A 21,935-nucleotide genomic window follows, 5' to 3' on the forward strand; every position below is an offset into this window, starting at 1 on the left:
GAAAATGGGTTCCACGTTAATTATCGGAAGATGTCAATATATGCTAATATATAATACAGAAAGGAAAAAGCAGGTAAAAGAAAATAATAAGTGAAGAACGTTTTAAGGATTTTCCTTTGAAAATTTCGGAGTCACAATTCATTTTGTATTTTGTAACATTTTCTTTTAGGGAAAAGTATTGTAAAAGCGAAGCTGAAAATGGACAAATGTCATATGTTCTTCCCTTTTAATCTATTATCCTTTTAGAATTTTGCTAAAATCTATCTCACGGAAATTATTGTTATATTACGATGAATCATATCGATATATTAATTAAGTATATTAATGCATTATCTATTGATGTATTGATTTAACCGGTCACTTCCATGAATGAAAGTTTTCTGCGACAATCTTTAGCTGAGAAATTGTTTTCCAGCGATTTTGCAGCAAAGTTAGTAGTGTTCGACAGTCGATGGCTCGACAATGTTGACAGTTGATAATTGGCAAATTTGCTCCAAACATTCACAGACTCTTGTTGATCCTCCGATTTTCCGAGAGCCGCATCGAGATTTCCTTTATTTTCGTCGCGCAATTCTTTGTCCGTCATTGTCGCGAGTTTCTTCGCCCGCAGCATTTTATCCACGTTATATTTCGTCCAGCAACGTTCAAAATTCATAAAGATATCCTTCCAGAAGCACAGTTCCTCCACTAAAATAACATTCTGTTGCAATTACTTAACATAATGTTTAAAAAAAGTAACGTTCCACTGTACAATTACGTTAACATGTAATTACACTTGATATATTTATATTTTTGAACATTTAAATGTCACAATTTCGAATAATCGAATTGTGTTATTTAGATTTAGCGTAACGTAAGGACTTCGTGAGACAGATAGAGAGAGAAATATCCAAGAGTGTTGAACTCTGTATGTGTGTATGTTTTATATCTCTGTACCGTATATAAGTAACGTTATAAATATAAAGAATCCCGCGAATATATTTGCGTTGGGTAACACCGTGTACGCCAGTTCAAAGAGAGTCGGTCCTTCATAAAAAACTATTCCTTCGATAGTGCTAACAAGCCATGGCACATATAAATATGGGACCCGATACACGTCGCCTATTGTCAGCATTACCGTCGATATGAATGCCGCGAGCACGTTTGTCACCATTATCTTGACTCGTAGATCTGCGTTAAATAACAAGCAATGTACCGTACATCATCAGTACTCGCGCGTGATATAGAAAGAAAAAAGCGGGAAAGAAGAAATAGTGGATGAAGATTGAAGTTTCGAGGTTTTCCCTTCGAAAATTCGAGCATCACATTTCTTTTTGTATCTTGTGACATTTCCTTTGGAGGAGCGACAAGTAATTTAAATAATCAATTTCATTTTGTATTTTGCAACTTTCTTTTAGGGAAGAATGTTGAAGAAACGAAACTGAAAATGGACGAATATTGTATATTCGTTTTCTTCTTAATTTTTCGTCTTCTTAAGGTTTTGTCGAAATCATCTTGTAGAAATTATTGTTACATCACGACGAATTATGTCGATATATTAAGTGTGAAGCTCAGTTACTGTAATTTCGGCGCAATAGATTGTTATAGACTGCAAATCTCGTCGGCGAAGTAGAACGGAGCGGTCCGCGTGAATCGGCTTCTAAAGCGATCGAGCTTAAACAATTAATTACGAAACACATCAAGCCTAGATATAGCATCTTGGCCTAGAAGGGATACAAAAGACAAGACGAGTTAGTAAGATTTTATCGAGCAAACAACAGTCATTTTTAAGTATTTTCATCCTTTGAGTCACACTCTCAGGAAATGTACCTTAGATCTCTTTGCGTTATGGTCATCTTTAATTTTTGTGTCGGAGCTCGACGATCCCGAGTCGAGAATCATTGCGAAAGGTTTGCAAACTTTCCGTTCGAATTTCCCAGGAATTTTCCTAATCCACTGTTACATCGGTTACGTAATGTTAGCGATATTAATTGGTTATAATTTGTCATACATGTGTCACCCATAATTCACCGGAAAGTTTAACAGTGCAAATAAAAGACAGAACAAGCGATAATTAAGAAATAGTATCCAACTTCAGTCATCATATATATGTTTTTCATTCTTCCTCGTTTACCTTGAAAAATACAGAAACTTTTATGAAATTTAAGATAACTTTTATGAAATCTTAAGACTCTATGAATTTTCTTTTTTATCGGTTCTGACATATATAATTCTTCAATTTTATTTAATTTTATCAAAAATTTTGAACAATGACATTTGGAAAATCTGGGAATTTTTAAGACTCTCACGAGATCAAGAACATCCTGTTACATAGATATATGTAAAATTGTCTGCCTATAAATATTACAGCTATTTTAATATATTTTATTCGTGATACTATTGGATATGTCAATTGGCTGTTGGATAGAGCATTTCTGAAGTCTCTAATACTTTTTCCGAGTATCCTGACAATTTTCTATCCGACGACCAATCAAGAAGTTTGTATGTTTTTTTGAAGCTACTCACGCCAATCGGCCAATGTGGCTATAATAATCAATATTTTTATTTGATGTTTTAGGAAAAACTAATTCAAAATATGTACTTTCTCGTATTAATACAGATATTTTATAAATTTTACCAGAATAAAAATTTACCAGAAAAAAATGCTTCAAAAATAGATCTTTTTTGATCCTCCTTAACATTGAGAAATACATAAAAAACTATTCAAACCAGAAAGAAGCTTAAGAATAGCTATGGCTGCGATTTTTTGAATATTATACCATTGATAGGATTAAAAAATATATATACTGAAATAGTTCCATCTTGAAAATATGTGCATATCACATATCAACTAATGTCTCCACACAATCTAATAAAAAATACTGATATAGCTGTTATCGAATAAGCTTCTTTCTGATAAAAGTATATAAAAATATCTATAGACTTTACAAACTTACACAAATCTACTATAATTTACTGTAACGCTACTTATAAACATCATTGCTATATCGAATATTGAGATATAAAAATTAATAACCTGATTTCACTTCACAGAAATAGCAAAAACATTGTGTTATTAAATATGTTTGTAGGTATTTATCTTTTAATGAATAGATATTTAAAATATCTTTTATTAGAAATATTTTCAGGTTAACAAAAATATAGGTTTCTGGAAACTTACTGATTATTTCACTTGATACTTAACATAAGATATTACTTTTTTATCTGTCTTTAATAAGCACTGATAATGAAAATAAATGTGTTTTAAAGATATTTCTCCTATTTTTTAGTATAAACAAACTTAAGTAACTGTTTGATAATTCATGTAAGATGTTCTCCTGGTACATATATATGACACATCATTTATGTAGCTTTAAAGAAATCTTCTGAACTGGTTGTATAAATATGTCCTTCACACAGAAGGAATTCTAATATCTCATCTAAACGAGATATAATGTGCTTAGACAACTTTGTTAGGATATCACGTTTTTCAATACCACATTCAGCATCATTTGCTGATCGAATGATTTCAAGAACTGTCTTCTGTTCAGGTGACATGCCACTCATTGTATTATCAGACATCAACATATCAGGCATAGCTGATTCTTCTGCAGGTCTGCTGAACTTCAACATAAAATATATCACTTCTACAAAGTGACATGTTAACTCGTTTAAATCTTCCAAGGGATATATACGCAGAATCAATATATGTCGTTGATTATTTTGGTCACGTATCAATCCATGAACACGTACATACGTGTTAATTTGTATATCCTCTATAGAATTCTTATCTGCTTCCAACCACATCATGGCTGTGAGAGTATCTATCATAGTGAAACAATTTATCAGTAAAATAACAAGAGCTTAAAAACATAAGTAAATATAGATAACAAATATGAAAATATATAAAATATTGCATATTTATGTTTGATATAATTTTTGTGCAATATATGAAGACAAATTTATTCAAAAAATAATATATATATATATATATCGATTTATCAAAATCTATAATTTTATTATAATTTTATAATTTTATTATATAATGTCATGTCAAAATCAAAATAATTCGCACAAATAAAGCACCTGTATCATCCTGGATGTGATAGGAGATCTTTGTTGTCTCTTGCTCGATATGGCGTACGATTCCGACGAATGTCAAGGTATTCACAGTTTTACCAGCGATCTGTAGATCTCCCGTTGTTGAAGTAATTTGTTTTATCAGCACTGGAACGATACTTCTATCGTTACTCTGCGCTCCCTTTTTGCCGCCAGTCTGCGCGCCGCTCACACTCTCGTCCAAAAATCCACCTCCGAGACCAACGGAGCTTTCATTCCACATGTTTGCAAATTGTACGAATCTTTGGCGATTACCGGGATCAACAAATATGCGACAAATACCTGGAAGCTCAACTTTTCGGTTAACACCTCAAATAATGCGGCTGACGGTCGAGAGTTACGTATCAAACGGTGCTCAATAGCGCCCAGATTTCGAGTTCAACTGGGTCGGGTGAGGTTAGGTAAGATTAGATAAATTTAGGTTAGGTTAGGTTAGAGTTAAAGGGCCAGAGCACAGACCTCTGCATAACGTATAATACACACGCATGAGAGGATCAACCAATCAGAGTTCTTCATTTCTATCCTGAGGAGGGAAATGAAGAAAACTAATTGGTTTATTCTCTTATGCGTTATGTATTATGCGTTATGCAAAAGCCTGTGCTCTTGCCCAAAATCTTGGATTTGCGATCGTGCCATCTTTTCTATCCGTAACGTCGCATTTCGTTTACATGTAAAAAATTTTTTTTTGCGTTCGATTACACTATTTAGGAAACTCAACACCGTGTTGAGAAGGAAGAAAAACGATAGCGTTATTAAATATATATTAGGCATGATGATCGTGCAGTTTTCTGTATCGTTTCTGTCGAAATTTGTGGACATAGCTTAACAATCGCGGAATAAGCAGGAAAATACAAAAATGAAGACCTCTTATAAATGTATTTATGCACAAACATATAATGTTAAATTAATGCTCGTGATATCGGAAATTCTATAAACAAGACCATATAAACAAGACATTCGTTGACACGGAGGTCTGTTTAAATTTAGCGGGAAGGACACCATACTGATTTGTTTGGCCACCAAAGGCGCTTATTTCAATATCCTCGTCGATGATACGGCAGATTGTCCGCCTTGCGTTCCAGGAGTCGAAGGAAGTCGGCGGATTGTCCGAATCCCTCTGGTTTGTTGATTTTAAGTTACCATAAAAAGTATCATGGCGTCTAGGAGCCATGTGGACAACACGGTGAATGAACGCCGTTTGCGACCGATTTACGGTATGTATAGCTCCGTCGACGGCGACCGGAGCTGAAATTCGTCATGTCTACCTCCGTCAAGCCGTACCAATCATATCCGCGAAACCGGCAACTAGGTTATGTAACATTACCCAGTGGAATCCTGATTTTCAGACTGGTTGGACAATGGGAACAATAAGAAAGCCCTCCAGGAGGCAGACAAGGTGCTTAGGAAGCAACCGGGTAATCAATGTGCTAGGGTACTCAAGGCCTTGGCCTTGCTGCGGCTGGGTAAACAGGATGAATGTCATGTTATCATGGACAAAGTACAGTCTGAGGTACCCTGTGAGGATTCCACTCTGCAGGCAATGAGTATATGCTACAGGGAGACACTTCAGCGTAAGTTCTTAGCTAATGTGTCAATTTACTGATTATTAATTCATGATTTAACCTCTCTGAGTTGATTTGTTTTGATGAAATAAGATGCAATAAGATTATTATTTGTGATATTAAGACTATATATAACAAGTTGTATATATTGAACTTGTTCTGCTCTATCAACGTGTTGAATTTACTTGTGCACAGCGGACAAGATTAGTGAAGTTTATGAAGCTGCTGCAAAGGCTGATCCACATAATGAGGAACTCCTGACGCATCTTTTTATGTCGTATGTTCGTCTTGGCGATTATAAGAAACAGCAACAAACTGCCCTGGCCTTGTATAAAGTAAAACCTAAGAATCCATATTACTTTTGGGCTGTTATGAGTATAGTAATGCAAGCTACTCATTCGGATGAAAAGCTAGCAAAGGGAGTCATGTTGCCTTTGGCAGAGAGAATGGTTCGTACATTGTTCTTCATGTGTAATTATGTTCTTTCTTTAACTTGCAACTGATTACTGTTGTGTACAATTGGACATATTTATAGAGTCATGAGATTTATTATATATTTAGATTAAAATATTGTGGGGATAATTAATGAGATGATTTCTGTGAGTACATTAGGTCCTAAAGTTAGTACAGGAAGGCAAAATGGAAGCAGAACAAGAAGTACAGCTTTACTTGATGATTTTAGAATTACAAGACAAAAACGAAGAGATATTAAACGTATTGTCTAGTCCCTTAGCTTCACATCTTTCATACGTACCACAACGAAAGGCTACACTTTTACTGAAGTTAGAACGTTTCCCTGAAGCTGCTGAAGCATATCAAGAACTTATTAGAAAAAAGTAAGAGCCAGATCTCCTATCGGTACTTTTGGATATCTACAATAGAAAAGAAAATTCGATACAGAATTATTATTACACAGAATTATAATCATACATTTTTCATACACAGTACTGACAATTGGACGTTTTATCAAAATTACCTTTCGATGGCCTTAAAGTTTCAACAACCGACGGAATGCTTGGATTTTTTTAACGATATTATTAATATGTCCGAGAACAAAATTCGCGCGCCATACCTGGCGCGCTTGGAATTACTGAAACGTACTTGTACTAATGGAGATGCACAGTACAACTTGCAATCTGTGGATCTTATGCACCAATATTTTTCACAATTTGGAGGAAAAGGCTGTGTAGTTAGTGATTTGCGACTATATCTAAATATACTCACACCCGAGGGCAAGGTAGAATTACTCGAAAGGGTAAGAAAAACACGATAGAACTTTCATGTATATATATATATTCTTCAAGCATATATCGGAGAATCGCATTAGCATTTTCCTTTTTATTTGTTAGTATCTTTCTTTTGTTTATATTTAATATGTCTGTTTTCTGTATGCTTGCGACATTGCAGATCGAAAAGGACATTGGCGTCGCGCCAGACGAATTTCCATCTACCGTGCAACAGATGCAGAAACACATTCATTTGGAGCAGTTGCGTCGTATTTGCGGCTTCCACCATTCTCCTTTAACGGACAAGAATAAACAGGAGGAACTGATAAAACGCCTGTGCGACTTGTATGAGAAGGGCAACGAGCTGTGTCCGGTGCAGGAAAGATTGCCAACCGACTTTTGCCCTGCGGATTCGTATATTTTACTAGCTTCCCATTTGTTGCATCAGTTATGGGTTGATACTAGTGACGCGTCTTTCCTTTATAGGTAAGGCTTGCTGTATGATAATATCTCGAAGGTGTATACAAGTTTTTATAGCGATGGATTTACAGGGCGATATCGTTGTTGGAACGTAGCCTCCTGTCGAGTCCTGCAAATTTTCATGTAAAAATTCTGCTCGTGCGGATGTACCTGGAGGTTGGTCTAGTAGTCGCAGCCGATCGTGCGTTCGCGTTACTCGACGTCAAGCATCTGCAGCTAGACTCACTGGGTCATCTCCACGTACCTCTTCTAGCATCTCTCGGCGACTTACCGTTGGCCTCAACGACTCTCGATCACACAGCGAAATTTTTCATCGCCAACTATAAGGATGTACGTATCTCCAAGCGTGACAGACTAACTCTCTGCTGTTCTACGTCGAGTTCACTTCGACATCGCGTTATTGAAAAAAGGAGCCGAGAACACATTTCGAACCGCAAAGAGTTATAAACGCAAGAATGCACGTAAATAACTCGACTCAAGTCTAACTCGTGCGTTGCTTTGTCTTTCTGTTTCAGAGTGCCGATCACTTAACATTTGCATACAAATACGGGAGTTTTGTAAAGATACAGGAATTCGTGGAGTTGAGAGAACGCCTAGAAAATTCGTTTCACTTCGCTACGACAACTGTAGATAAAATGCTGCTCGATTTGTGTTGGTGCGACAGTACTTCCTCTTTCTTTTCTAGTTTGAATAGTATGCATATACAACCTAATAAAGATTCGGTTAGATGGGATTCTCTACGAGACAATCGTAATTTGGAGGTAAACATTTTTAAAAGTCGCGATATAATTCGACGAAATGTCGGCGAGGCCGACATTCGACCAGACATGATAAGTTCCATAAATTATGGGATTAAATAGGTTGTTTATGGGTGGGAGCCGCTTAACCAGAGCGAAGGGGATCCAAGAATGCGGGAGGAGACACGTTTATCCATGCTAAGGCTGCTCGGGGCGAGAAGTCTCATGTTGCGCATCTTGGTAGCGAGTGCCGAGTCGGACTCTTCTATCCTGTTCTCTCAATTATCCGCCGAGCTTAAGCAATTAGACGACGAACATATCCCACATATTCTGCAAAAGTTCGATGCGGACGGGAAACAGAACAGGCCATGCAATATCTTGGTGCCACTGGATGCCGTGGAGAGATTACGAGAGGCTCATTGTTCCGAACAGTTAAAGACCATAGCGCGCCTTGCAAAGTCACTGTCTCATTCGCCTTGTCCGGACTCGGATTGTATACAGATGCTGCGGGCGTCACCTTGCCTGCAGACGTTACTCATCCCGGTGCGCGACACGCCAGTGTCCTTTAAGAATTTCTTACTCAGAGCAACAACTTGCAGCGAGTCTTTGGCGGTCATTACCGCTATATGTAGCAGCACGTATGCGATACAGTCGAAGCCACACGCTGCGCAAAAGAAAAATAGAAAGAAATGCAACAAAAAAATTGAGTCTGACATGATAAATGAGACTAATGAATCTAAGGTAATTACTGTAGTGTTTTTCAAAAATTTATATCAACGCAAAGGGATTATTTTGACGATCGCTCAATGCTTTAGTCACTTAACAATCGGAAAAAGCAAAGATTGTATGTATAATGAGCTTGCAGATTGAGTCGAACTGAACAGAAAAGTCTCTTACCATTTTGCAAGAAATAAAAATGTAAAATTTTGAGTTAATCAGAGAAAATATTGGTATGTAATCATACATACGATCAATGTCATCACTCTTCTTTAGTCAATAACCCAAAGTTTGTTCGCAAAATGGAGGAATTTTTTGTTTACTTTGACCTAAACTACATATACATGAAAGCTTTATGTATTATCATCAAACACCCTGTGTATATACATACTTATTTTTTCAAATTATTTTAGGTATAACAATACATAATAATTATTAATTATTTTAAATATAATAATACATAGTAATACATCATTTATTTTTCTTGCAGACTTGGAGAGAAATAGCAATGTTATTATCGGAAAGAATCCGAGATTTAGATGCGGTTTTAACGGAATTCGAAAAGTATGAATTGTATACAGGATTGGACGAGAAAGACGATGTGAGTGTCAGCATCGCGAAACGCGGTCAAACGAGTCTTGGACAAAGTTGCAGAGCCCTCAAATCTCGTGCCCAGCTCACGTTAAGGTTTCTAAGTAACTTGAAGAGCTAAAACCACTCGACAATATTTGTACAAAGAGGATCTATCCGTCTACTTAATAATTTTCAAGAACGATTCAAGGATGATTCTGTACATAATACTTAGTCTTAATCAATTATAAATATTGTATGAATGGTTTAATGCCGATTGAGATACCTCTAAGACTATCTTCATTTGTGAAAAGTATTGCGCGATCATTATTACACTGTACACTATCATCTGATCACATGTTTGCAATTAACACATTGAGTGCCACACTGTATTCAAGTACGAACTTCGTTGGAAGGCTTATGCTGTAATTCTTAATGGTCCCTGTCAACAAGAACCGCTAAAAGTTACAGGACAGGTCTCTACAGGTTCAAATTCTCCGGCCGCTACGCGTGGTCTTATACAAAGTTAGATTACTTAATACATAGCCAAATCGCACAAGTTGGCAAAACACATCCGATTAGACAAGACACATGTAATAAAATCATTCTTAATTGTGTAAGCAGTCCCCTCTCCCTCCTGGCAACTCCAAACGATTGATAAGAGCCTCTGCAGAAACTCATACACCATCTAAACATAGGGGAGATACTCAACGTGTTAATAACACAAATATATATGTCATCTTCTTTAAGTAAATGTATGAAGGCTGTAAAAGTTCAAACGACCATAGAATTTACTCTCAAAGCTTCATACGCCTAAAGGTGTCTAAAATACGCGACTATTTGATCGATTTAAAGATGGCTTGATCTGCTGTTGGTTATTTGCGTTTTTCTTCAATTATTATTCAAGTAACTACACAAAAAAGAGAGACACCTTAGGAGGAGTCTGTTTCGTGCGTCAGGCTTTACTCATATAATGAACAAATTATTTTCCCTTTAGACACTTTTGCATAGAATCTGTAACAAGGTTTTTTTTAAGGGAGGAATTATATACGGAAGACCGTTTTCAAGGCTATTTTTTACGAACTTTTTAACAGATATACTGTGAAAATTTCAAGTCCATTGATCCTACCGTTTCTGTTAAAAAAGTTCGTAAAAATAACGGCTTGAAAACGGCCTGCTCCACATGTAATTCCTTCTTTAAAAACAACGTATATTTTATCATATTTTGCAATGTTATATATAATATTGTATATATATTATGTATATGTATATATATATTATGTATATAATATATATTATATATATATATATATATATATATAATATTACGATACATGTACACACATACAATATATTCATTTGCAGTGACCGTTAAAATAAAAATATAGACGTATATAGATGAAATATCGGGATAATCATAAATCATACAAGAAACAATAAATTGCAAATTTTTACATACTCCTATGCGCCCTTTTGTATCATTAGAAACTTTTTTTTTAGCATATTTTGATTGTATTAGAGGTACCAAAATATAATGTTTTTTTTGCGAAGAATGTAATTCCGAATTATTTGATTTACCTAAAGAATATTTTATATCCAATATAAGCACGCACACATTGTTTTGACGAAAATAATTTTATTTACACATATCACATTCTACATTGAAATATGTACACACACGTAACTCTTTATACAACTTTAATTGCTATTAATCATGTTATCACTAAAATTAATTTACTTAAAGTTACTAACTTTTAGTTATTATTTAAAAATTTATTTTTTATACGCATATTCATGCTTCTGCATGTAGATACAGGATATCTTATTGATATTCATCATCATTTTAGCTAAAAATTCATTATTATAACGCAATTACATATAAATTATGTTTATGAGTGGTGCTTTCGCTTCAAAGGAAGTGGCAATCTAATTAAATAATAACGTCAAAATCTGATCATTGATCACTGCTGCTTAACTTCATTTAATAATTATATAGAAAAGGTTATATACATCCCGAAATTTTTTAATTTTAAAGCATGTTATAAATTTTGAGTTATTTATACCTTAAGTCATGTGGAGATCGCATGTAGTTTTTAAGACATATTCCAAAAGGTGTTGCAGTTTTATCTTCCGTTATGCTGAGTCGTTATCGTTTTAATCATGTTATTCGTGTTATTCTTCTTTATTTACATTTCTCATATCTACGTAAACTAAGTAAATTTCTGTAACAATATTCTTTAGCTTCACTAAATTGACAAGATCTATCATATATTAAATCCCCAAGAAACTAGTAAAGGCTTCTACATAACAACGTCCAAAGAAATATTTTGATGATAAGTTACTCAAGCTCAAGTCTTGCGTGTAAGAATACAAATTCTTTTCCTGGTCCTGTTATTTCAGTATACGACAGAGTTGTCAGTTTAGTAAGGCGAGAGACTCGTACATTTTTAACAGGTGAGCTGCAATATATTTTAGGAGACTGACACACATAAACAACAAATGTACGAGATGCAAACAAAAAATAGCATATGATTGGGCGCGAGGGTAGCAAGGAGTAGTTCACCTTTTTTGAATACAATCAATTCATTTATCCTCGATATAACATAAATCTTTAAAGCGACACCTCAGAAACTACATGCGCCCCTATGTAGTAGTAAAAATGGTTCAAAGAAAAAAATCCGGTCTTTGTAACATATATTAAGATCCAAGAAATACTCGGGACGAATAACCTTCTCTGCATAATTACCTTTAATTTCCTTTTGTGAGAATTTTATCACGGTCATAATGAACTACATACTAAGCTGTGACTGGCAGATAGTCAAGCGTCTACGACAATAGGTCTGAAGAGAACCGATTACAACCCCAGTCTCCCAGGGGTGTTGCGGTACGGAGCGGGGGTGCCGGGTTCCCTGATGCCGGGTGTTAGAATCTCCTTCTTCCGGACTGACGCCTGCTCGCGCTCGAGCTGCTCTTGAGCGCGCGCCTTCATCTCCTCTTCGGCCTCCTTCATCTGATGCTCCATCTCGTGCAGGTGCTGCATCGCTTGCCGCCGCTTAGCGCGACCGCTCCGACCGGTCTCCTTGACGCTGAAGAACATGGGGCCCAACTCGGCCAGCCAATGGCCGTCGACCGCTGTGACGCACTGCATGTACTCCTTGGCAGTCATCACGAGCTCATGGTAGACGACGTAATCGGGCGTGAAGCCCATGCCGAAAAGAGCCGAGGTGGGATGAAGGTGGCACGGCATCCCAGTACGACAGTTGACATACTCGCCGATACCCTTAAGGCGCGCCGCTTGGTGAAAGTACGCCGAGCAGATGCATTTCCGTACAATGTCCCAGTCGGTGCCGCAGCTGACCACGTCCATTTTCTGCTGCTTCAGGATCTCCTCGAGCTGCGACCGCACTTCTCGTACCTTGCGCATCGCCTTCGCATGGATGAAGTGGTCGTTGCACCACGAACTCGAGTACCCATTCGCCTTCCACTGATTGTACACGTTCAGGTATGTCAGGTGGTCAGACTCCGGCACCTGGAATTTCTCCCGCGCTGAATCAGAGTCCTCCTCGCGGCCCTTCGGCCGATAGAAGATCGACGGTACCGACAGCATGGAGACTATAATGAGGATGTCAGCAGTGCAACCGAGCTGGGAGGCGACTATGAGCATTTGGCATTGCGGCGGATCCAAGGGGAACTCGGCCATCTGCCGGCCGAGAGGAGTCAAGCGTCCAGTATGATCGAGTGCGCCTAAGATCCACAACTGGTACAGCGAATTGAGAATATTGTCCTGCGGTGGCGGGTCCATGAAGTGGAATGCTAAGAGGTCCTGAACGCCCAGAGACTTCAACAGTAACACCGTGTTGGCTAAGTTTGTGCGTTGTATCTCAGGGACTCCGGTGAGCAATAGCTCGTCTAAGTATTGTCTACGCGTGTACAGTCGATAACATTGACCAGGACCGGTACGACCCGCTCTACCTGATCTTTGATCAGCATTGGCTCTCGACACAGGATACACCTGTAAAGCGTCCATGCCTATCCGCGGATTGTACACCTTTAATTTACAGTAGCCCGAGTCGACGACGAAGACGATCCCGTCGACCGTCAGGGACGTTTCCGCGATGTTGGTCGCCACGACGCATTTGCGAAGACCTCCTTCGGAGCGTTGGAAGATCTTTGCCTGCAAGTCCGACGGTAATTGCGAATAAATGGGCAGTATCGAGAGAGGTGGTGCTGACTCGATCTCGGCCAGACGCTCCTTTAGCGCCTCGCAGGTAACCTCGATGTCCTCTTGGCCGGGCATAAAGACCAGCACGTCGCCGCTTTTGGGTTGTAGATGGATTTGCAAGACTTGCTTCACTGCTGCGTCCACGTAATCGTCGACTGGGTTCTTCGCGTGCAGCACTTCCACGGGAAACGTGCGCCCGGGTATTTGGAACGTCGCCGCGTTGCCGAAGAAAGCGGAGAACTTGCTACAGTCCATTGTCGCAGAAGTGACGATCAGCTTCAAGTCGTGTCGCCTGGCGACGACCTGTGAACGTTTTAATCGAATATATATCAAATTTTCTTACATATCATGTATATTATTAGGAGTGTGATTTAGTTTTGAGGTTTTTTTTTTCTCAACAATTGATTTACTCAAACAAGATAATGGACGAACACCTTAACCAAAGTATTTTCTTTCGTTTATTACAATTTCTTCCCATCTTTCTGGCAAGAGATGAATTTCACGACGATAAAAAGATTTTTCTTTGGAGTTGATTCAATTTTCAACAAATTTTCGCACTTGTTCCAAGTTATGAAAGTATGTATCCTCTAGAGCATGTTGTATCGATTGGAGCAAGTGATAATCGGATGGAACAATGGTTGGAGAATACGCGAGGTACGATAAGACTTCCCATTTCAACTCTAATAGCGTTTGCTTCACTGATAATGCAATATGAGGTCGAGCATTGTTGTGAAGAAGAATCACTTTGCGTCATTTATTCGCAATTGATGATTGTTTTTGGTCTAATGCTCGCTTCAATTTGTATAATTGTTGTCGATAACGATCGGTGGTGACAGTTTCATTCGGATTTAACAGTTTATAGTACACAACAACTTCTTGATTTCAGCAAATACACAGCAATATCTTTGAACCGTGAATATTACGCCTCGAAGTGGATGTTGCTGGTTGGACTGGATCAACCCATGATTTTTTTCGTTTGGGATTATCGAAATAGATGCATTTTTCATTCCCAGTAACAATTCGATACAAAAAAACTCTTTATTTTTTGTCTAGTAATCAACGAAATACAACCGGTTCGCAATGGCATTTTCCGATAATTGATGTGGAACTCATTTTCCTTCTTTGTGATTCTTTCCTATCATATCATGTAAACGTTTAGTAACTGCTGTACGATCAACACTTAATGCTCTGGCAAGTTCCGAAGTGGATTGTGCTGGATTTTCGTCCAATAATGCTTGCAAATCTGCATTTTCAAGTTTTTTTATTGTTCCAAGAGATCTTTGTCGTTAACATTAAAAAATCGTCACGTTTGAATCGTCTAAACCAATACACATGTCTTAATTGATAGAGCGACATCGCCATAAGTTTTTATCAGAATTCTATTACCTTCAGTCGCCGTTTTCTTCTGATTAAAAAATAAAGCATATCGAAAATGCTAGTTAGAAAGCTCCATTTTTAGCCATTTTTACCATCAAGATGGTATTAACACGATTTTTATCATGTTTATTGTTAGTAAATGACTAAATATCATGGATTAAAGCATTAAGAAACAATAGCTGTGATTGGAATGTCTTCGACAAAACTGATATTGGTGCCATCTCTTGCGAAACCCTCAAAACTAAATCACACTGCTAATAAATTACATGTGTGTGTGTGTGTGTGTGTAATGAGAACAATAAATAATATATATTATATATTAGGATATAAGGAAGTGATGCGCGTTACTTGCATAATTCACAACTTATTCACAATTATTTTCGCATAATTCACAATTATAAAAATAATTATACGAATTTTTCTTTTTTTAGCAATGGCGTTATTCTTATACGTTAATAACAATATTTATAATAATAATAAAGTAGTTACATTTTTGGGTACGAATTTAACGGTAACGAATATAACAATCGTAACTTTACACCGCTATCTTGCATATAATAAATAATAATACAAGTTTCATATGAAACATATCTTTATGGGATATATGGCTAATCATAAATAAAATCTCCAAAGTTGGATGAGAAAAGTAATAGCAAAAAGATTGAAAAATAACGAATTATTGAAAAAAAAAATAGATAACGATAACAGTGTAATAAATCATTTTCTTTCCAAAGAGTAACAAAGCAACATGGTAGCAAGTTGCCTTCGAAAACTAACATTCTCAATTTTGATATTGAGCTAAAGAGTGCTTAGATATGTTTTAAAAAATGAATTACGCCAACTGTACCTCTCTAAGAAGACCAAATAATACATCAGTGGAAAGTGACCGTTCGTGAGCTTCGTCCATTATAATTACACTGTAACGGTCCAGATCTCCCTCCCTCAAACTCTCTCGCAGCAAAATACCATCGGTCATGTACTTAATCACCGTCTGCAAGAACAAAGCTAATACTACGTAAAACGCATATAAATGTAAAAGAAATGAATAATAATTGCACTGAGTTATCCGAGAGATTCGTATGATACTTTTTGGTTAAAAAAAATAAAAAAAACGTTGCATGGGTATTTTTCAGATCGTTTATGATCTTTGTTATATCTCGCGGACTATTTTCGATTAACGCCTTGATTTGGTCATCATCCACAACCGAAGATCATCTAGAACGCTCCACATCTTCCAGGTGAACGATCCGCTTTAAATTTAACGAATAATTAACGAACTAAATTTATAAAACAAACGAATTAAATTTAACGAACGCTTCCAGACAGTTAATAAAGCGATGAATGAAAGCGTATTCATATATTGGGTGAACGCAAAAGTCCTGATAAGTCCCTTAAGGACTTCGTGACTGATGCAGTTTTTATGGCAGCATTCCCAAATATGCAAACATATATCATACCGCTGAACAATAAAAAACAATGCCGATTATTTGGTGGAATGAGAATGTGAATCGTCCTTGATAAAATTATTTGGTCCATTTTTCTACCGGAAAATCCATCAAAACTTCTGCAGTCATCCTTCGGTATTCCTAATCACTTCGACAATTTTGCGCAGTTTTACAACGCTCACAGAGAGACTCACACTGTGTGTTGAAACTCACACGAACCTCTCGAACGAGTCGACATGCTCTGAAAAAAAGCCACCGAATACTTCACTTACGTCTTTAGACGTGCAATCTTCGAAACGTATCGCATAACCGACTTTATCACCCAGGGCGGTGGCCATCTCGTCGGAAACTCTCTTCGCGACGGACATGGCGGCGACTCTCCTCGGCTGAGTGCAACCTATGATGCCATTGCGACTGTAACCATCCTCGTGAAGGTACTGTGTCAACTGCGTGGTCTTGCCGCTACCGGTTTCTCCGACTATTACGACGACACTGTTTTCCCGAATAACGTTGAGCAGTTCCTGCCGCACTGCGAACACCGGCAGACTTCTCCGCTGATGCTGAATGGACCTGTGTTTGGCTTCCCCGGTCACTTCACCGGCTCCTATGTGCCGAGCATACTTCTGGCCCGCTTTGAAATCTGTCTCTTGTCCCGCGAGCTCCTTGTCGTCCTTACGTCGGTCGTGTACGCCCATGATGTTGCCGATGTGTGTGCCGGCCAGTTCCCAGTGTTTCTTTTGCGCTCTCCGTCTCTCCTTCTGCTCACGATAGGCGCGCACCAGCGCTGAGCCTTTCCTTGCTACCAGTGCCATATCGGAAGTGGGATCGCGCACAGGCACGACCGGTTCCGGCTGCTTTGTGAACACGATGCGGCCGTCGAGGAACGGCGGCACCACGTTGTGCACCAGCAAGTGCACCCTGGCCTCGCCCTCGTCGTCGGGGTCGTCGTCGTGGTCGAGGGAGCTCACGACTCCCGATGTTAGCATGCGGTTACGCTCCCACAACTCGTTGTCCTTGTTGATCTGTCGTTGTTGCGCCGAGACGCGCTTCTGCCTCCTGGCCTCCAGCTCCATCTCCTTCTTTCGTGTATATTCCTCGGACACGTTGCCGAAGGCGTGATTCTCCCCGTCGTCCAACGCGTACCACTCTCTGTCCAGTCTTTGCTGCTCCTCCTCCCACATTTCCTTCTCCTCCTCGTCTATCATCGGGGTGGCACCGGAGTTCTTGAAGTCTTTGTTCCAAGAATTGTACTTGTAGGATGGTGTGAACTCGCTCCTCACGCTGTCACGACCGTCCCTGCCACCGTAGACGTTCGGTGTTGGGTGATCCCAGCTCGAACGCTTCGGCTCCTCATCCTCATCATCGTCCCAGTTGCTCTTCGAAGTGGGATCTTTCGTCCGGAACTTCGGGGTCTGCGGCTCATCCTTGAACCTGAACGGCGTCTGCCTCATGCTGTCCCTGGATCTGCTCTCCACGTCCCTCCGCCTGTCGCGATCTCTCTCGCGGTCCCTGTGCGAACTCCTCGAGCTCCTGTCGTCCGCATTCAATCTCTGACGCTTGAGTCGCGACTCCAATCTCCGTTGCGCCTCATAATTCACGCCACCAGTGTGGGTAGGGGTTTCTTCTTCATAAGATCGATACTTTCTGTCCTTTCCTTCGGATCTGGACTTTGAGCTGGTGGGCTCTTGCGACTGTTCCTTCCTTTTACGCTCCGCAAGCTTGTCGAGGCCTAATATAGACGTTTCTGGTTTTTTGAAAGTATGATCTGAAGCTTTCTTGCGGATCACCAAACCTCCAGTTTGATTCGCATCGGTCCCTTCTAATCTGTACAAACTCGAATCACCCGACATTTTCTTCTTGGTGTAGCTCTAACTGAAACCTACCAAGATATTGTTATATTTTTAAATAAATATGTATCTTACAGTTAAGTATACAAAATATATTATTAATATGCATCGTAATTTATTGATGACACTATGAAACTGTTGGGTTGTTCGGAAAGTAATTTCGGTTTTTTTTTAAAAATAGATAGTATTAGGTGCCTTTTTAAGCAGTTAAGCTCGTTCTAAACCAGAAAACCATTTTACATTTTTACAACGTACGTTCCATTTGAACGCAAGCTTCATTTGAAAAAAAGTTTTGGAATCTGTCAAGTTGTTTTTGTTTGGCGTCGCATCAAAAATGGAAAACTAACGTGAGCATTTTTGTCATATTTTGCTTTTTTATTACCGTAGAGATAGTGCAAGCAAGAAAAAAATTGTATGCCGTGTACAGAGAGGATGCGTTGACTAAACGCCAGTGTCAGAATTGGTTTTTGAAATTTTGTTCTGAGAATTTCGACCTCAAAGGTGCACCACGTTCTAGAAAGCCAGTTGAGGCCAATAGAAATAAAGATATCGATGGATGCAAATCGTCATTTAACAACACCAGAAACTGCTAAGAGATTGAATTTATCAAATTCGACCGTGCACGAACACTTAAAGCAACTTGGTTCTGTTTCAAAGCTCGATATTTGAATTCCACATATTCTCGACGAGATTTGATTCATCGCACTACCATCTATGATTTACTATTGAAACATGAGAAAAATGATCCATTTCTGGAGCGACTCATAACTGGAGATGCAAAATGCATTGTGTACAACAATATTAAATACGAAAGATCATGAAGCAAATATGATGAACCAGCTCAAAGCACATCAAAAGCTGATATCCATCAAAAGAAGGGAATGCTCTCTGTTTGGTCTGGAAAGGACTGGAAAGTAAGTTTTTTTGAGCTACTACCAAACGATCGATTCAAATGTGTATTGTCATCAATTAGACAAATTGAGTGACTTCATTAAATAGAAGAGATCAGAATTGGCAAACAGAAAAGGTGTTGTATTTCATCACGGCAATGCCACATCTCACACAAGTTTAGTAACTTGTCAGAACTTATTAGTGCTTGATGTGATTTACTACTGCATCTACCATATTTACCTGATCTGGCACCATCCACTGATTACCACTTGTTTTGGTTACTACAAAATTCTTTGAATGGTAAAAATTTTGATTCAAATAAAGGTGTCAAAAACTACTTAATTCAATTTTTTGCCAATAAAAATCAGAAGTTCTATAATCATGCTGTTACCTCAAAGATGGTAAAAGATTAAAACAAAATAGTCAATATTTAACACAATAAAACTATTTTTTTATTAAAAACATCATCTTTCAGTTTCATGTAGAAAACCGAAATTACTTTCCGAACAACCCAATATGTGTAAATTGTTGACTATCAAGAAGAGGTAATATGTCTTTAAAATTGCACTGATCTAATCTATATTAATATTCTTCTCAAATAAAAACAAGTATCATAGTTTAATATATAGAATATACCTTCATATAATATACAATATTAATATATTATTAATACATTCCGTTTCTTCTGTGCATTATGAATCTTGTTGATGCGGTTAAAAATTGAGGTTAGTATAGTGTAGATTGTATATAAAATTCCCATTTAATGTCTAATTATAGAAAAATAAGAGGTTATGTCTTCAAAATTATATTAAGTAATTGTGAAGAATACGGGTCTCCTCATCAATTTCGCTGAAACTTTGCACAATTGTGTATTTTGGTGCGTAGGACGCGAATTTGAAGGAAAAAAGGGTAATTATTTAGAAGACTGACATCACCTTGGATTTCGACGAAAAAATATTTAATTGACGCGTTTTTGCAAGAGAAACAACTTTTCTATTTGGAAAAATCGTCGCTCTGTCTTGTGGAACGATATATAAATTGTTAAAGTTGATAACAATTTAGGTTAGGAAATCTGTCACGGAGGCGATAAATAAGCAAGATTCCGGATGGGTTTGCAACTTTCCATGCGCAACTAGTACGGCGAGGGTGCGGGAGGGGAGCCGAAGACCTCCCTTGCACACCCCGTCTGTGTATTGTGTGTGTGTGTGTGTACATATGTTTAGTACTGTATGTTGTTGAGACATTTTCATTTATTAAACATATGAATTTTTAGCTTATGTATCAGTGATTATTTTTGTTGTGTAATAACCACTGATACATTGGATCATTTATATTTTAAACTATTTACTTTTACATTATTTCATGTTATTTCTAAGAATAATATCTAAGAATATACATATTATAGAAAAATATTAAAGCATTGTATTCATAAAACTTATTTTGTTTAGAACTTGCCAATAAATATTTGTTTATTAACACTATCTTTAACGATACTATGCTTCATGAAATATTATTATTTACAAAATAACTGTTTCATTTAAATTAATTTTACACTTTGACACAGATGCTTCTCCATCTGTCCCTTTCAGCTGCACTATTGAACTGAGTTTAGTTGTGCGACTAAAAAGAACAGAACATCAGTCTCTGCATTACCGGTATGACAGATTTCCTAACCTCGTATGTGTCATTTTTTAGCTTGTATCACGAACAATGTATCACTTTATAACTTTCGATTTGAGAGCGACACTTTTTTCCTTCAAATTCGCGTTCTACACACTAAAATACACAATTGTGCAAAGTTTCAGCGAAATTGGTGAGGAGGCCTGTATTCTTCACAATTATCTTATATTAATCTCATGTTTTTAATACACGTGCAAATATATAAATTCACATTAATATATAACATACCAGAAGATTGTCAACAGAGGTTGAACATCAAGAAAGAAGCATTGTATTTCAAGAGTGTAGCAAGATTTTCACTAAACACTTCCAGCAGTAAAATGAGAACACTGTTGCTATCTTGAATAATTTGAAATTATATATTGACGACAGTTACGTAAGACGATGTAAAAAATATTTGCAATATGTCACTACAAAACAACCTACAAATTATTAATGAGTTACAAAATGACGAAAAATGCATGCAGGGAGGCACTATTAGCGTTGGGGCCATCGCACACAAAATGACATAGATGCATATATGTAGCATAAGATTGTCTCCATCAATGAGCATCTAGGAAAAAGTAAGGCCGGGTTTACAATAGGTATAGTAAGCTTTAAGTCTTAAGGAATTAACCAATCCTAGTCGACTTTTACAAGAATAATCGAATAAGGTTAGCCAATTTCTTAAGGCTTAAAGCTTACTACACCTATTGTAGACTCGGCCTTATATTCTGCAAAGGTGCCAGTACATGGGAGCGTCGAGCGTCAAAGCATCCAACCAATCAGTTTTTCATTTCTTATTCCGCGGATAAAAACAAAGAACTTTGATTGGTTAAACGTTGATTGGTGGACGAGTCCGCGTCCACGTTAGGCCCACGATCAAGTATCTGGGGCTGACGCTAGACGGCCGGTGGGACTTTAAGGCCCCTTCAAGGGCCTGGCTTCCCGGGTCCGAAAGGCAGGCCTGGCTCTAGCCGGCCTGATGAAGACCCAGGAGGGCCCTGGATGGCACACTCGCCGCTTCTATATAGGTGTGGTCCTCTCGATCGCCCTCTATGGGGCGCCCCGGCTTATGATCTTCGGCCGCAGCAAGGCACTCCT

The 21,935-nt window shown here is 38.0% G+C and overlaps 3 protein-coding genes across 6 annotated transcripts; 1 reads left to right on the forward strand and 2 right to left on the reverse strand.

Annotated features, from left to right (window-relative positions):
• Positions 1 to 3,128: 3,128 nt before the first annotated feature.
• LOC105180666 (Replication protein A2) lies at positions 3,129 to 4,514 on the reverse strand. Its single transcript, XM_011136870.3, has 2 exons — positions 4,066 to 4,514; positions 3,129 to 3,803 (listed from the first exon to the last, which is right to left on the reverse strand). The coding sequence occupies exons 1-2, from the start codon at positions 4,319 to 4,321 to the stop codon at positions 3,343 to 3,345; spliced, it is 717 nt and encodes a 238-aa protein (XP_011135172.1). The 5' UTR covers positions 4,322 to 4,514; the 3' UTR covers positions 3,129 to 3,342.
• Positions 4,515 to 5,112: 598 nt separating this feature from the next.
• Positions 5,113 to 10,943, forward strand: psidin (phagocyte signaling impaired). The gene is made up of 10 exons (XM_011136869.3): positions 5,113 to 5,312; positions 5,445 to 5,669; positions 5,856 to 6,109; positions 6,273 to 6,496; positions 6,606 to 6,915; positions 7,068 to 7,372; positions 7,438 to 7,696; positions 7,882 to 8,127; positions 8,227 to 8,844; positions 9,311 to 10,943. Exons 1-10 carry the CDS (start codon positions 5,252 to 5,254, stop codon positions 9,530 to 9,532), a joined length of 2,724 nt encoding a protein of 907 aa, XP_011135171.1. The 5' UTR covers positions 5,113 to 5,251; the 3' UTR covers positions 9,533 to 10,943.
• A 102-nt stretch (positions 10,944 to 11,045) lies between these two features.
• Positions 11,046 to 21,231, reverse strand: l(1)G0007 (ATP-dependent RNA helicase l(1)G0007). Of its 4 annotated transcripts, none has more exons than XM_011136864.3 (4): positions 21,081 to 21,231; positions 16,707 to 18,313; positions 15,837 to 15,980; positions 11,046 to 13,915 (listed from the first exon to the last, which is right to left on the reverse strand). In XM_011136864.3, the coding sequence occupies exons 2-4, from the start codon at positions 18,282 to 18,284 to the stop codon at positions 12,245 to 12,247; spliced, it is 3,393 nt and encodes a 1,130-aa protein (XP_011135166.1). In that variant the 5' UTR covers positions 18,285 to 18,313; positions 21,081 to 21,231; the 3' UTR covers positions 11,046 to 12,244. The 4 variants fall into 4 exon arrangements, with proteins under 4 accessions (XP_011135166.1, XP_011135169.1, XP_011135167.1 ...); XM_011136867.3 differs by lacking the exon at positions 21,081 to 21,231 and adding an exon at positions 20,725 to 20,743; XM_011136865.3 differs by lacking the exon at positions 21,081 to 21,231 and adding an exon at positions 20,108 to 20,405.
• Positions 21,232 to 21,935: the final 704 nt, after the last annotated feature.

The sequence above is a fragment of the Harpegnathos saltator genome, unplaced genomic scaffold, assembly GCF_003227715.2.
Source record: "Harpegnathos saltator strain DR-91 unplaced genomic scaffold, Hsal_v8.6 scaffold111, whole genome shotgun sequence".
Lineage (NCBI taxonomy): Eukaryota > Metazoa > Arthropoda > Insecta > Hymenoptera > Formicidae > Harpegnathos > Harpegnathos saltator.